This window comes from Mugil cephalus, chromosome 8 (assembly GCF_022458985.1).
Source record: "Mugil cephalus isolate CIBA_MC_2020 chromosome 8, CIBA_Mcephalus_1.1, whole genome shotgun sequence".
In the NCBI taxonomy this organism is placed as follows: Eukaryota; Metazoa; Chordata; class Actinopteri; order Mugiliformes; family Mugilidae; genus Mugil; species Mugil cephalus.
The window spans coordinates 1,616,295-1,633,071 of record NC_061777.1 but is presented as its reverse complement, the minus strand read 5'-3'; the positions used below and the strand labels follow the sequence as shown (position 1 = coordinate 1,633,071).

At 42.7% G+C, this 16,777-nt stretch overlaps 3 protein-coding genes across 4 annotated transcripts; all 3 read right to left on the bottom strand.

Moving 5' to 3' along the window:
• Positions 1-6,041: 6,041 nt before the first annotated feature.
• Positions 6,042-7,927, bottom strand: LOC125012686 (E3 ubiquitin-protein ligase TRIM35-like). Its single transcript, XM_047592780.1, has one exon. It carries the CDS (start codon positions 7,808-7,810, stop codon positions 6,389-6,391), a length of 1,422 nt encoding a protein of 473 aa, XP_047448736.1. The 5' UTR covers positions 7,811-7,927; the 3' UTR covers positions 6,042-6,388.
• Positions 7,928-11,041: 3,114 nt separating this feature from the next.
• Positions 11,042-13,402, bottom strand: LOC125012694 (testis-expressed protein 43-like). Of its 2 annotated transcripts, XM_047592786.1 has the most exons (4): positions 13,171-13,402; positions 11,662-11,770; positions 11,416-11,581; positions 11,042-11,308 (listed from the first exon to the last, which is right to left on the bottom strand). In XM_047592786.1, exons 1-3 carry the CDS (start codon positions 13,203-13,205, stop codon positions 11,444-11,446), a joined length of 282 nt encoding a protein of 93 aa, XP_047448742.1. In that variant the 5' UTR covers positions 13,206-13,402; the 3' UTR covers positions 11,042-11,308; positions 11,416-11,443. The 2 variants fall into 2 exon arrangements, with proteins under 2 accessions (XP_047448742.1, XP_047448743.1); XM_047592787.1 differs by lacking the exon at positions 11,416-11,581.
• A 1,054-nt stretch (positions 13,403-14,456) lies between these two features.
• On the bottom strand, positions 14,457-16,777 carry LOC125012386 (nuclear factor 7, brain-like). Its single transcript, XM_047592314.1, has one exon. It carries the CDS (start codon positions 16,650-16,652, stop codon positions 15,237-15,239), a length of 1,416 nt encoding a protein of 471 aa, XP_047448270.1. The 5' UTR covers positions 16,653-16,777; the 3' UTR covers positions 14,457-15,236.

The following is a 16,777-nucleotide window of genomic DNA, read 5'->3' as shown; positions in this document are numbered from 1 at the left end:
TTTCCTTTACGTCACTCAGGTGAATTTATTACCTGTCAGTAAAGTTGCAGTGTCATTTTATCTCCAGCAGATGGTGTCATCTTGCACAGGTGAACATGCCGCTTTTATTTTAGTACAAATCAGTTTCCTTGTTCCTTACGTTTATTTGTTAATATTCAATCTTTTTGATTTTTTTCTACTTAACAAAGCATTCAGGCCCTCCAGTTAATAAATATACTAAACATTTAAAAAGTTGAGGTTTGTGCTTCAGTCCTCCAGGGAGGAGTTCATATTTCCAGTTGTCTCAAAGCTCACAGTAAACCAGTTTGACTACATTTATTCTTCATGAGCTGTAACAGGAAACATTTTCTGTCAACATGTCAAAATGAATGTGATTATTGACACTTGATTCAGCAGAATCAGCTTTATTCAGCCATGGATGTGTAACTCAGCTATAATTTATTTTATATTGTCTGAGTATTTCGTGTGTAATACCTTCGAAGGGTTAATACAACGCTTATTTGCAGTGCGTTGTATGAAACAGACTCAGATGGTAAAGCTACAGAGTCGCCACATGTGTTTCTGTGCTTTGTGACCTCTTAAGATATTTCCTTAATAGTTCACTGGTGAACGACTTTCTGCTGCTCTCCCAGTGGCCGTAGAGGAGGAGAGTTTCCGGTTGCCATCTCGTCATCCCTGGTTTGCTTATTTCAGCCAAAAGCAAACAACACATTAGGGATGATGCACAACCTTGGATACATCATCAGTATTTCCTGGAGTCACAGGTTTGTTTCGGGTCTTGCAAGTAAGTATGTTACTTGTCCAAGTAACATACTACTGTCCCACTGCTCTCCCCTCTTCACCCAGACCCATCTCGATGATTTTTTAGCTGCCTCCATATTATTGCCTATGGTTCTTCTTCACCTGTTATGCCCAGTACACTGTAGGCCTTGCTCAGGGTGGAGCCTGCAAATCCCAGACTGCACACTTCAACTGGCATACAGCTGGTCCTCCACCCATTTGCCCAACGCTGATCCATCAGCTCCTGGTATTTCTCCCTCTTTCTCTCAAGCTTCCTCCCTTGTCTCCTCCCAGGGCACTGTTAGCTCCAACAAGATCAGTTGTCTTGTGGTCTCGGAGACCAAGAGACCACCCAGTCTCAGGCTGTGCCAAGTAAACCAATAGCACAGATATTCATAAGACAGAAAACAAAGTTTATTTATTCCACATGTGGGAAATTTCCTTGTCACAGTAGCGTAGAATTAGATACAAAATATAAATATATTTATAACAGAGTTTTGTGAAATGTATGATTTTAAACTATAGTGTACTGCAATTCTCTAGGGTGCTCCACCAAAGACTAGAAGAAGTAAAAGGGGCTTTTGCAGTACTAGATGATGTTGTCAGAGTTTGTCACATTTATGTCAATTCGGTGAGTCTGTAACTACTACGCTGTTGGACACCGAACATTCAGTTGAGGATTCACATTGGGAGGTAATTCAGATAGATGAGTACTATCCACTCAAGACACTAAGTGAGCCAGTGAGAGAGGATGTCGTGCCCCTCACTCATGTCATTGATGACATGACAGCCACTTTTAGCGAACAAGTGAATGAGTTAGCTGTTAACAACATCAGTCCCATTACTCTACGTCATGCAGTAGTGAATCATATCTGTGGAAAAGGTGGTGGTGAGTAGAGTCCAACAACATCAACCCCAGCATCTGCAGCCAAAACACATACTTCCTCAAATCTAAGATCAGTTGTCTCCATAGATGTTAGACATCTGTCTGGTGCTATGCAGGCTTCTGACGACACCTGCTCGTCAACCCCCTACCTGCAGATGTTCAGAGAGTCATTGTGGAACACATTGTGAAACATGATTCACCAGTGGCCCTTTCTCCTACAAGAGAGTCACATGCATTCTCTGGAAACTCTCCCAAACCTTCTATGGAGGTAATTGACATATAGTGGCTTCGAGTCAAACAAGTATTAAACAACCTTAGACTGTACCACATGTTACTTGGTAGCTTACAGACCGCTACTTTAAATGTGTCTCTCTCCATTGGAGTACAAGCCTCACCAAGTGCCTATCTTCATGAACTAGACAAGGTTGATAGTAATGTTTGTCAAAGGAGAATATCTTCCTCTTCTTCAGCCCAGGATCTTTATACCTTTTGGAAAGAATAGTCCAGCTATACACAAATCACGTGACAATTTCTCATGTTAAGGTTATTTTATTTTGCAAACAGAGAACAGGTATTGATTTACATTACAACTGCCCTACTCCCACTATGCATGTCTGATCACAACCTTGTCCTGCAAACCCCAAAGTACGTCTCTCTTGTCCAATGACAGCCTGTGTCCAAAAGGACTGTGAGGAGGTGGACACAGGAGGCCGAGGAGGCCCTGCTTTGAGTTCACCAACTGGGAGGCCCTCTGTCAGCCTCATTGGGAAGACATCAGCAGCATGGCGGACTGCATCACAGAATACATCAAATTCTGTGAGAACTCTGTCGTAGCCCCTGGGACTGCCCGCTGTTTTGCCAACAATAAACCATGGACCACCAGCGACCTGAAGAATCTACTGAATGACGAAAGGAGAGCCTTTAGGTCTGGAAACAAGGAGGAGCTGCAAAGGGTACAGCACCAACTGCGGAACAAACTGAGGGAGTGCAAGGATTCCTACAGGAGGAAGCTGGAGGCCAAACTCCAGCAGATGAACATGAGGGAGGTGTGGTCAGGAATGAAGAACATAACTGGCTGTGGGGGGAGAAACAGACTGACTGATGGAAACTTGGAGTGTTCGCACGCTCTTCAACAGGTTTAGCTCTTGGACCCCTGTCTCCTCTACTCCTAATCTGTGAGCAAGCTACAGCAAAGCAGGAAACAACTCCTTATATGGTGAGATCGCAAGAGTTACATACTCCCTGTTTTTCGCAGTGTCACACAGCTGACTCAAGGCTATACTTAACCCCTTAATACCCAACATGTTACAGGAAGAGAGGAGTTGTACATTTAGTTTTTAGAGACTCATTAGAACAGCGGCGAGAGAGTATCTGATTACCTGCATCATCTCCAAATACTTTTACAGGAGGTTTTATAGGAGTTAAGCCAGATTTCCATACACGGTCTACCTACACACCGCCCCACACGTCACCAGGTATTTTAACTACCTTTTCCATTGCCTAGGAGTGATCCCCCTCTCCCCCCAGTTTTGCAGGCTTTAGCCACACCCACACTTGATGGTACTAGCAACAGTGGGCTACACAGTAAAGTTATGTTCTAACAACCAGTGAACGAATGAAAACAACCATTATGCAGTTATGAGCTTTCAAGCAGAATACAATGAATGTAATAAAAGATAAAAACTTAGCGGAGGACTGCGCCAACAGTGTAATGCATTCAATCTGATGCTGATATATTAGATAAGAGGCCTGAGGAACCTTAAGTAGCTCTCCTCTTATGAGAGAGGTCAAAGTTACTGTTGGTGGGTGGAGTGCTATACCATAAAGTCCATAATCAAAGAGGTGAAGCATTTCATCAGCTTGTCTTGCCTAACAGTCACAGAAAAAGCGTTTTGGAACTAGTCAGGGCAAAGTTTTACTGGCTGGAGCTGGCAAAATATATTGAGACAAAATGTCAAATCTGTGAAAGGTGTGTGAGACAAAAAGCTAGGTTTCAAACTGGTTCACATCAAGGTGAGTGGTCCCCTTGAGTTAGTTTGTATTGATTTCCTGACATTGGAACCTGTCTCTAGAGCAGGGGTGTCAAACATATGGCCCAGGGGCCAAAACTGGCCCACCAGAGGGACTAATCTGGCCTGTGGGAGTTACAAAAATTACAATTGAGAATGTTCAATAAAACTGCACTTGGACCTTGCACTTCTTAAAAAATAGTTGCTCATTACGCGTGCTTGTACTTCTTTACACTAAAGTAAAGGAAAACATTTGGAGTTGTCCTGCCCAAAGCAATCCCTTTTGGGCCAGGCCTAGTGCTTTCACTTTAAAAAGTGAAAGCACAACATATTTCTTAATATTAGCTATTACTGCATGTGGCGTTTTAACCACTGTAATTATTATTTCATTTAATTTTTTTGCACTGTACTGAGCAACGCAAACTGGGTATAGGTAAAAATATAGCAACCTGAATAACATTTCATAACATCAGCCCTAGTACCACAAGTAACTCTCTTTCTTCCTTTCTCAAGTTCCATATTTAGTTGCCCTGTATCTGTCTGTGGAGCCAGCTCATCTCTCTGTCCCTCATCATCACAGGTGGCTCTATCATGTTGTATGCTGCTAATATTAAGCTGAACTTCAGTGGTGCTGCTGCTGGCTGTGATACTGAACATTTCAGTTAATTTGCGACATTAAGTGGCTTCACTCTCTAAACGCTTTTTTTTTTGTCCCACCCATTTCTTTCAATTTACTACCAGCGTTATCCATATTGTTTCTACGGACATTGGTCAACATCTTTGCTGCTGCTACTCCGCTTCTTTTTCTTTTTTCTTTTTTTTTTTGACATACTACATTGTTCGCCGAGGGGAAATTCTGTCCTGCTGTTGGACCCATCCATTTGTTCACACACAGTAATGTGTACAATTGGAGCAGTTGGCTGCAGCCCCTCTGGTGGGTGCGCTCGAGGAGCATGTTGGGGGTTAGGTGCTTGCTCAGGGCACCAGAGCCATGGACAGGGCGGGAGGCGAACCTGTGACCCTTCGAACCCCAAGCTGTGCCTCTCACCGCTGCCGGACCGCTGGCATCCAACTTAAAGGTGCACTGCTGCCACCAACCGTACTGGAGTGTGAAACAGTCCTGGAGTACCGGCGGTTCTGTGATTCTCCAGATCACACAGATGGCCAGTCTGCCCCTGCCCCTGCTCTAGAGATTCTAGAAACACCCTACCACCCGAGAGGGAGTCCAGTAGAAAGGTTTAACTGGACTTTGCTTGATCTCTTGGGAACTCTGGAAGAGAAGAATGTTTTGTTCATTTTGTTCTAATTGTACAAAGAATGATAATGGGTGAAGCTCCCTTTATTCTCATGTTTGGCAGAGAGCCATGCCTCCCCATTGATCTTTGCTTTGGCATCTGACCTCAGGTCCACAGTCTCAGAGCGCACTCACAATATGTACAAGACTTAAAGAAAAGACTCAGACATGCATGTGAGCTAGCATCAAGAAATACTAAAAAAGGACACTAAAGGGATACTAAAGTGACTGGCCTGCCCTGATCCTGCCCCATCTGTGTGGTCAAACCTGGTGATGGGGAGGGCAGAGAGAGGGTCCTGCATTGTGATATGCTTATTCTGTGTGGGTTCTTACCTGCAACATTGAGAGCAGACGATGTGGATAATGATGCACAGGCCACTTTGGTGCCAGCTCCTGAAGCAACCGGTGGAGGGGATTTTGCTGAAGACTCTCCTCTTGCGGAAGTCGATGCAGAAAGGGAATCCCATGACACATCTACAGAGGCGTCTGAACATATTACATATCAGTCACAAACGACTCTGAATCCTGATGCCCCCACACCAGGCAGATTTGTCAGACAAAGTCACAGGTTAGGCCTCAGAGGAGAAGGGTACCACCACAGCACCTCAGTGACTATCATCTTCGCTTCAAAGCACATTGCGAAAATGGCAGTTTATGTCACCCACAGAGCGGGTGCTGTTTCACAGTTTTCTAATGTCTTTGCAACAACAACTTGCTTAGCTAGTGCAGTTTCTAGCCGGTGGCAGTAACGGGGATGTCACATTCTAAGTGGGGAGGGATATAACCCAGCTGTACTTTATTTTAAGTTGTCTGAATATTTTTTTCATTTTGTTTTGTGTGTAATGCCCTTTCAGGTTTAAGACGACAGTTTTACAACAGTCGGGTTGTTTGTGGTGCATTGTATGAATCACAGGCTCAGATGGTAAAGCTGCAGAGGGGTCACCACATGTGTGTCTGTGCTCTGTGACTCGCTGGTTCATACAGCCCGATATGATTTTTCCTTAACAGAAGGGACAGCCCGTCTACAACGTCAAACCTTGTCCGGCATTTAAAGTACCATTCAGAATCACAATCACATTCATAAAAAACTTTAATAATAACTGCCAAGTATATTCATACATACAATGAATTTGCCTCAGTGTTTGTTGCAAAAAAATATAGAACAAGATGAAAGAAAGATAAAGTAAATTGTAAAAACACTAAAATATACAAATATACGAAAATAATAATAAATGGATCGCAGTCACCTGCCAGAGGAGAGTCTGTTAAAGAATCCCAAATCTTAGCTGCATGCCTCAGACTCTTGTCCTTGGCAAAGGCTGCAGCATAGTGATGGAGTTGGTGAGGATGGACTGATTGAAATGAACCATGAATTATTGTCACAGAAAAACAAACATCTCTGAACATCACAGAGAAATCTCACTTTCTGATTTTGATCTCAGAGGTTTTAGAACCACCGGCTCCACCAATATAAACATATGGGAGGAGTTTCTCAGTGAAAGTGTCTCTGTGAGTGTAGATGAGAGTCATGTCTTCAGAGTTATAGAAGGACACCTCCCCCCTGTCATAGTCCAGCTGGACTCTGATCCTCTGGAGACTCTTGTTCACTGTCACAGTCTGACCATCGCCATTAATGTATTTTCCACGGCGATGCAACAAACACCAGATTCCATATTCTGGTGACTCAGGGGGCACTCCTTTCCTGTCGAGTGACTCTTTAACTAAACCAATGATCCAGTGAAGATGATCTCCCACGCCCACCTCCACCTCCCAGCTGTGTTTCCCTGAGCTGAAGCTGTCAGACCCCAAAACAATTGGAAACTTGATGAATCTCTCTGGATTTTCAGGAAGCTGTCGCTTTGCGTCCCCAAGTCTCACACTGGTCAGATCATCAGAAAGATAGAGCCAGGGATATGCAGTGTTTGGGTCCAGAATGACAGGACTGAAGTGGACTTTCTCCTCCATCTTCTCCCAGACTCTGAAGGCCAGGTTGCCCAGGTGTTTGGCCACATCTATCAGGGCTCCTGAGACCAGCTGTGGATCTGACAGTGAGCACTGGGCTCTGGCTCTGGTCTGAGTGGCTTTATAACTGCTGAGGAATGGCACCTGGTGTTTCTGCAGCTCTTCTTCAACAGCAAAGATACTGCCTGACAGAGAGGAGATCTGCTCCTGAATCCTCTTCATCTCTCTGCTCACAGTCTTCCCCTTCTGCTCCTCTTCCTCCCTCAGAGCTGCCAGTCTGGACTCCTCTTCCTCTTTCAGGAACTGGTGGAGCTTGTTGAACTCTGCTCTGATCTGCCTCTCTGTGGACAGCAGCTGCTTCTTGGAGTGTTGAATCACCTCATTGTATGTTTCCTCCACTTGTTTGTATTTGTTCCTCTTGTCCCTCAGAGACTTTAAGTCAGATTTCAGCTGCTCCTTCAGGTCACTGACTGCTTGTTCTATAGGGACCACTTTGTGATTGTGGTGGAGAGAAGAGTCACAGAGAGGACACACAGCTCTCTGCTCATCCTCACAGAACAGTTTAGGCTCTTCTTTGTGTTTACTACAAACGACCATGAATGACTTCTCTTTTCCCTTTTCTGTCTCAGATGATCCAGATTTCTGTCTTCCAGCAAAGGAGTCAGCCAGTTCCTTTAGTGTAAAGTTCACCCCAAGATCGTCTTTTGAGGATTTTCTTTTACAAATAGGACAGTTTTTGTTTTGAGCTTGTTCCCAGAAGTTCTGCGGGCAGCTTGAGCAGAATTTGTGGTTGCAGCTCAGAGACACAGGATCTCTGAAAGTCTCTGAACACACATGGCAGCTCAGATAACTTTCAAAAAGAGCAACTTTCTCAGCCATTTGTAACTGAAGTAGTTTCGACAGCAGGACTCACCAATGTACAGTCTCTTCACTTTTCTTCTTCAAATCCTCCAAATACGTCTTTTCCTGCAGAGATCGTACACCCTGTAATGGCGTCTCAGCTCGGTCTCAATCTTCTTTCAGTTTCTTTCCTTTACGTCATTCAGGTGAATTTTTTACCTGGCAATAAAACTGAAGTGACATTTTATCTCCAGCAGATGGCGTCATCATGTGTTCCACCGGTGAATATTGTACTTTTATTTTAGTACAAATTAATTTACTTTTTTGCGTACATGTTGCTCACTTATCAATATCCGCCTTAATGAATCATTCAGGTCCTTAAGCTCATAGAAACACTAAACATTTACAACCATTTACATTTACATTTGTGCTTCAGTCCTCCAGGGTGGAGTTCATATTTCCAGTTGTCTTAAATCTCACAGTAAACCAGTTTGACTACATTTGTTCTTCATGAGTTGTAACAGGAAACATTTTCTTGCAACAGTCAGAATGAATTAAAACAACAACACAACCAAACAGACTTTTTAACTGAGGATAAACTTTGAGTTTTATTGTAGCCTATATGTCAACTACTGAAGTTCATCTGTTAATAAGGAGTCTGCTTAGTTCATTCACAGTGAGAGGATAAAGACCTGAGTAGGGACAGAGTCTGTTCTTATTATGGTCCACAGGGAAGTGTCCTTTAAACCTTTTCTATCAATCAAACTTTATTTGATTAGAACTTTTCCTACAAAGATGCAACACAAAGTGCTTCACACCAATAAAAACATAGAACATTACAGCAAGAAACAGAATCAAGGACCCGCGCCCCCACATGTGCACATACAGACACATATAGACACATTACACATACACAAGCGCACACACGTCCACACTCACACCAGAATACACACTAAAAGTTGTCAATGAGACATGGCTGGACACTGAGGCTTAAGGCATGGAGGACGCTACCTTTGGGGAGGGGGCCTGTCCACGCCGAGGGGGGTCCCAGCCCTTAACCATAGGGGAGAGACGGGCCCCACACCTAAGTGCAGAGCGTCCAACCACCCAAGGGACAGCGCCCCCACTGGTAGAAAGGAACAGCCCCAAGCGTGGCAGGCCCCCACGAGGAAACACTGGAGAACTAAAAAACTAAAACAGAAAGATATTAAAATAAGTAGATAAAATAATTAAAAATAAAATAACTAAAAGACCCTTGGTCTCATAAGAACAGGTTATAAAAGCAATTAAATAAAACAAGTTAAAATAAGTCATGTAAAACAACCTAAATAGGCGTTGTTAGATAATTAAGAGGCTTTATTAAAATTAAAGAGTTTAGCATATGGTCTAATGTGGAGAAAAGGAATATGGGGTTGTTTTTATTGTCTGTAATTAGTTGTTGGAAGTGTAAAATTCTGGCCTGTTTGACTGAGTTATTGTAAGTTTTGAGGAGTTCCCGTAATATTTCATGATGAATAGTTAGCTTTGTTTTCCTCCATCTCCTCTCAGCGATCCTGCAGATTCTTTTCAAATGTTTCTTCATTTCTCCACGGTCGTGTAGGTCTTGGTTTTAAAGTTTTTGTTACCAATGGAGCCAATGAGCCCTGACTTTAGTTTGTTGTTTAAATCATTAATGATAAAATCACAGGACGCTGGTAAAATCTCTGCAGGAGTGCTCTGTAGAACCTGGATAAAATTTGCAGCCACTTCAGGAGTAAGGTCGCGTTTCCTCACCGTTCTCACTGGCGCCACCTACTGGTTAAACCTGGCGGTGTTAAAAAAAAAACAGAAATATTCAGACACAGCCAGATCCACCACAGAGGACACACCCACTGACAGACCACAGGATATGACCAGGTCCAGGGTGCGCCCCCTGCCGTGGGTCGGCTGCATGATGTTGGTTAAAATCAAAGCATTGTAAAATGTTTAAAAGTGTGGACATAGAGTCCAAGGAGACATCCACGTGTAGATTAAAATCACCAGTTCTTATAACCCTGTTACATGACGTATGGATAGATGATAACAGATGTGAAAAGTCGCTGATGAAGGAGGCGGTGTAATGGGGTGGTCTGTAGATGGTGACACAGAGGATAGGTGGGCTGCTAAAAACAAAGGCATGATACTCAAATGATGTGTAACTGTCAAAAAGAACCTCATTTGAGAACATGTTATTTTTTATAACTGATGCAGTCCCTCCTCCTTGTCTGTCCCCCCGGTGGAGAAGAAAAAAATAAAATTTGGTGGGGAAGCGTCAGTGAGAACAGTGCATCGGTGCCAAACCATGTCTCTCTAAGAAGAAGGCAGTCCAGGTTATTATCTACAATTACATCATGAACAGTGAACGATTTGTTCACCAGAGAGTGAACATTCAGCACAGTCTTTTAATGTCTGCGCTCATCATGTTGCTTTAGTGGAATGTTAAAAACGATGTCTGATCTAAAAACTGCCCTGTGTCGTGTTCGTCTGTGTGTAATGATTGTTGGGATTGTGTGGATATTGTCTTGTTGTTCTGGGGTCAGTGGGGAGGGGTTGTGTAAAGTGTGTGTGGATGCAGTGGAGAAGTTTGTGTCTGTGTAGGAGAGTCAGGAGGTGGAGTGAACAGTCAGGTTGATGTTGATGGATAAAAGTCGTGAACCCTCCTGGTTTGGATGGAGGCCATGCTGTTTAAAAAGGCTGGGCCTGTTTAAAAACAATAAGCCAATAAGATGAACCTCCAACCTGTTAGTTCCAGTCTCTTCGTCTCTTTCCAGCTCCAGTCCCAGTATCAGTTAGCTCCCTGCCTTTCCTAGTATCAGATAATACTTTACCTTCAGTTTTCCGAGTCAGTTGCACGTCCCAGTTCCTGAGTTGTCCAACCACCTGACTACTAGCTCCATGTCTACTTCATCCTATGAGGCAGCCACCCTCTCACCTGCACCACATGTGGTTTGAATGGACCTGCTTAGTGTCCAGCCTGCTAGCTTTGAGCCTCCCCACCATCCTGTTCCAGTTCCTGAGTCAGATAGCAATCATCCTGATAGCCCTCAGCCTGACTTATTTAACTCTCTGCATGTTTCCACCTCATCCAAATCCCAGGAGTCACCTTTCAGGGGATCTAGACCTTCAGGAAATCTCCCTCCCTAGCCTTAGAGTCAACTAGCTTCCAGACTGCTAGCCTCCAGCCTCTCTGCAGTCAGCTAGCTCAGTATCGTTGAGGAAGTTTCTTTCTTAGAGTGAACTCACAACATCAAGTGTTTTTCAGAGATGTTTATTGCAACAATCCTCACATATGCATCAAGGTGTCAAGACTCCCAGAGATAAAAAGAAGCTGAAAAAGAGTTGAATTCATCACTCAGTCAAGAGGACTGATGGAAACTGGTTCACAAAACTATTATTGTTGAGATTTGTGTTGCAGCTGAAACCACGTTAAACACGTGTGTGTGAAGTGTTTGTGGTGAAGGACTGATCTGTCCACAGGTTTGATAAAGCCGTCTGGTCGTCACCACAGAGCTGTTGTACCTGCAAGAAAACAGCAGCAGATGTTTCACTTGATTTTCAGCAAAGCATCAGAAATATCTTCATTTAGGTTCCTGAACGCAGCATCTGAGCTGAATGAGCTGCTTCACCTGGAGAAGTGGGAGGAGTGATGAGCTGTCAGTCCTGTCTGGCTGAGAGGAGCCCAGGAGGAGGAGGAGGAGGAGGAGGAGGAGTAGGTCTGGAGAAACGCTCCCGACCACAAAAACACAAAGACTCCTCCAGAGGAAGCACAGGGATCCCAGCCAGAGCTGCGTTCTGAACCACACATTCACACACAGTCAGTCTGACTGCACAGTCTGCAGGGAGGTGCGTTTGTTTCCTCCACTGGCGCCTACCTTCATCAGCAGCCTCTGGTTCTTCATGTCCTGTTTCCATGGCATCACGTACAGTTTGGGGATCATGGGATGTCCGCCTGAGAACGTTGGGATGTGGGAGCGGGAACGTCTGGGAGGGAACGTGACAGTTAGTGTGGATTTCAGATTTCAAACGTTATGAAGTAGTCCAACAACAGTCTGATTATTTTCAACTCATCAACAGCTGCATTTTTTCTTTATTATTTGGAAAGAAACTAAATTATTTTCCATCACATCATGATTTATTTCCCAGTTCTGTTTTTATACTTTGTGGTTTTTTTTCTGTTTTGAGGATTTTAATTCCTCTTTATCCATCTCTGAGTCCAGAGGAATGTTGTGTTTAATAAAAGAATAGGTTTTATTTCACCTGCTCTGTCTAAACTTAGCATTTAGTAAAAACTCATCAGTAATAAACCAGTGAATAATCTGTGGTTCACCTTGTACTGATGCAGATTTATTTTGCTTTAGTGGAGACGTGACGACCTGACGATTCTGCTGCAGCCATCATTTATGTTTCTGTTGCCCAGTAGAGAAAGAAGTCCTGTAAACTTGTTTTAGTTGCAGGATTATTTGCAGCTCCACTAGACAAAGTTGTGGTTAAATCAGAGGCTGCAGAATTCCAGCTGGAGAAGGAAACTTGATTTCTTCTCTAGACTGCTGCTGTTTGTGCTTGTGTTTGCTGTTACTCTTAAAGCAGAACCTCAGTCGTAGGAATGTGATAAATATTTGTTCTTTAATTAAGTCCTGGATTGAAAAGAGAAACACATAAATGTGACAGTTTAAAGGTTTAATGAGGAGAATTCATGGTAGAAATGATCAAACACTCCTGCAGTGAAGTGCTCTACAGTTGACATGAATTCATGGGTTTAACTGCTCCTGTGTTGCAGCAGGATTTACAGAATTGTGATGTGACGTTCACTGTGTCTCTATGTCCTAATAATCTGGTTTCTCCACAGGCTGGGATCACCTGGAAGAAAATGAGAGCTTGGTTTCTCCTTGACAGAGAAGATGGCGAGCCAGCATCCATCAGACGCCACTGGACCAGATGGTCCCGTCCTCAACTCTCCATCAGTCCAGTTCTCCTGTGTGGTAGGACGGCTAAAGCCTCACTTCCTCCTCCTCGACTTTTTGTCAGACTCAACTAAAAGTGACTGAATTTAGCTGAAGCTAAAACCTTGAAGGCAAAGTGTTGAGTGTTGTGACATTTTCCAGACATTTGGTCCCACACACAAACTAAACTGGAATCATCTCTGAGCTTCATGTGTGACGTGTGGAGCTCAGCTGAAACGTGTTTATTGCTGCACTGAAGACTAATCCGTCCACTGGCATCAATTCATTGGAAGTAGAAAGGACCCTGTGGCTCCAGCTGCTCACTGTGTCTCTTCAAACACCTCCCACTCACTTAGATACTCGTTCAATATACTCAAGTCCTCTGAAGGAACCTGTAATGTGTCAGCTGTTTCCAGTGGAATAATCAGTAACTCTACTCACTCATGTGGCTCAGAGCTCCCTGCAGCGTCGGCCATGTTTGTTGACTGTCAGAGTCGCCGTAGAAACCCTCCCCCCAGTGCATCATGGGGCTTGGGTAGGATTACAAGGACAGACCCTGGGAGTGAAGCTCTCAGCTGTTGGTCCCAACTGGAGTCTCAGTTAGATTCTACGAGACACGACTGAAGATTTACAATAAATACTCAGGTAGCAGCAGGACAGTGACTTTCTCAGCATATTACTGCATCTGATGACACAAACGTAAATTTTCAAAATTTCTTTGTTGTATTAAGAAAAAAAAATAATCATATTGAATGTAAAACATTAAACGTTTCACAGAAATTAAATGTGTAGGAGTCAGTGTTGTTAGTAGAAACAGACAGTGGAATAAACTGACACTAAATTACTCCCATTTGACCTGAAAGCATCAACAACAAGTGAATTTAACCAAATCTGACCAGTGACAGCTCTTTAACACAGAATGAATCTACAATAGAACAGGAAAGAGGAAGGAAAACAAATATTAGAGCAAAAGTGAAAAGTTTATAACAGAATAGAACTTAATTCTTCAAAATAAAATCAGATCAGTGAATCTATTTATATATTTATTTTCACAAACAGTTACATTAACACATGTATATTTAAAGTAAACAGTAGAAATAGTTTACATGTCAAAATGAATAACATCAATTTTAGACCCTCTTGTGGTCAAATTGGGAACAACACTTCCATTTTTACTTTTTTTTAACAATAAGCATTTGATTATTTCAACAACTTTTTTTTTTCTAAATGTGACAATAAAATGTCTTATTCCAGCTGATAGAGATATCATCTTACTACCAAGTACACATGAACTGTAGTCACTGCATTTTCTGATGAGACAGAATGAAATTTAAGATATTTCTTCTCGATTAAATAATAAAAATCACCCTGATTCTAAACTCATTCAACAACTGGACCAAGAGTTTATAGAAAAGAACGTTGACTGTTTTATTTAACCTATAAGTCAAATTCTATTGTTGTGCACTTTATAGAATCCATAAAAATAACTAAACTTGCTATCATGCATCAAACCTGACGATGAAACAAGTCAAGAAGGAGTGTGGCACAAAGCTCTGTTAGTGGAAAACAATGGTGCTGTTTGTTTTCTGTAGTTCCACCATATACCCACTAGATGGAAGCAAAGGACCACGTGTTAAATTGAGGCTCAGGGATTCATATCTGTTACCAATTGATGCAAAATATTCAACAAAACACATGTGGACAGTTGTATTTGTAGTTTTAAAGCCGAGTCTTTCAGAGACATTATCACAAAAACACCACACACTCTGTTTATGACGTGATTACAGGAAGGTAATTACATGAGAAGAAGTGACTGGACACACTGAGCATGTTTGTTAGAAGCCAAGAGAGCATCATTCAGATTACAGTAGGATCAGAGTATTTACTGAACAACATGAGACTTTATTCTGTTATAATCTATTAAACATGAGCAGAATATCAACAACATGAAGTTACATCCTACACAAATTAAACACAACTAAATCATTGATGGCAACCACACAGCATCATTCATTTCAGACGGTTGGATTAACAGTTTCTGTGAACCAAGGAAATAAATCAGTTCTGCTGTAGAATAAAATAAGAACAATCAATCAGACACAATGAATTTAGATTCACTGAACCACTGAAAATCTCATTAGAACATGTTAAAGGATAAAATAACTCATCAGTGGAGGTAAAAAGACTTTTAAGTCTTTTAGTGGAAAGGATAAAATAACAGTCGAGGAAAAAAAACTTTCAGATTAAAAATATGTTCTTGTTCTAATCAAATATTAACATTTTTTCAATTAGAACATTCACAAACACTTTTAACCACTGTTGAGGTCTACATGTTTAATTTTACACATTTAAAATAATTCATTTAAAATTACAACCAACCTTCAAGTCGAATGAAAAAGTCTTTTCGTGGAAACTATCACTGTTGTGTGATGATGACTTTACAGAGAAATAAACCTTCGAATGATTGTCACAGAAAAACAAACATCTCTGAACTTCATAGAGGAATCTCACTTTCTGATTTTGATATCAGAGGTTTTGGCAGCACCAGCTTCATAGACATAAAAATATGGGAAGAGTTTCTCAGTGAAAGTGTCTCTGTGAGTGTAGATGTGAGTCATGTCTTCAGAGTTGTAGAAGGACACCTCCCCCCTGTCATAGTCCAACTGGACTCTGATCCTCTGGAGACTCTTCTCTACTGTCACAGTCTGACTAAGACCATTAGTGTATTTTCCATCACAATGCAATAAACACCAGATTCCAGATTCTGGTGAGGCATATCTCTCTCCCTTCCTGTCAACTGACTCTTTAGCTAAACCAACAGTCCAGGCAGGATGATCTCCCACCTCCACCTCCCAGCTGTGTTTCCCTGAGCTGAAGCCCTCAGAGCCCAGAACAGTGCTGTAGTTAGTGTTTCTCTCTGGATTATCAGGAAGCTGCTGCCATGTGTCTCCACGTCTCACACTGGTCAGATCATCAGACAGATAGAGAATGGAATATGCAGTGTTTGGGTCCAGAATGACAGGACTGAAGTGGACCTTCTCCTCCATCTTCTCCCAGACTCTGAAGGCCAGGTTGCCCAGGTGTTTGGCCACATCTATCAGGGCTCCTGAGACCAGCTGTGGATCTGACAGTGAGCACTGGGCTCTGGCTCTGGTCTGAGTGGCTTTATAACTGCTGAGGAATGGCACCTGGTGTTTCTGCAGCTCTTCTTCAACAGCAGAGATACTGTCTGACAGAGAGGAGATCTGCTCCTGAATCCTCTTCATCTCTCTGCTCACAGTCTTCCCCTTCTGCTCCTCTTCCTCCTTCAGAGCTGCCAGTCTGGACTCCTCTTCCTCTTTCAGGAACTGGTGGAGCTTGTTGAACTCTGCTCTGATCTGCCTCTCTGTGGACAGCAGCTGCTTCTTGGAGTGTTGAATCACCTCACTGTATGTTTCCTCCACTTGTTTGTATTTGTTCCTCTTGTCCTCCAGAGACTTTAAGTCAGATTTCAGCTGCTCCTTCAGGTCACTGACTGCTTGTTCTATAGGAACCACTTTGTGATTGTGGTGGAGAGAAGAGTCACAGACAGGACACACAGCTCTCTGCTCATCCTCACAGAACAGTTTAGGCTCTTCTTTGTGTTTACTACAAACCTCCATTAATGACTTCTCTTTTCCCTTTTCTGTCTCAGATGATCCAGATTTCTGTCTTCCAGCAAAGGAGTCAGCCAGTTCCTTCAGTGTAAAGTTCACTACAGGAAAATCTTTTGAGGATTTCCTTTTACAAATAGGACAGTTTTTGTTTTTAGCTTGTTCCCAGAATTTCTGCAGGCAGCTTGAACAGAAGTTGTGGTTGCAGCTCAGAGACACAGGATCTCTGAAAGTCTCTGAACACACATGGCAGCTCAGAAAACTTTCAACAAGAGCAACTTTCTCAGCCATTTGTAACTGAAGTAGTTTCAACAGCAGGACTCACCAATGTACAGTCTCTTCACTTTTCCTCTTAAAATCCTCCAAATATGTGTTTTCCTGCAGAGATCGTACACCCTGTAATGGCGTCTGAGCCT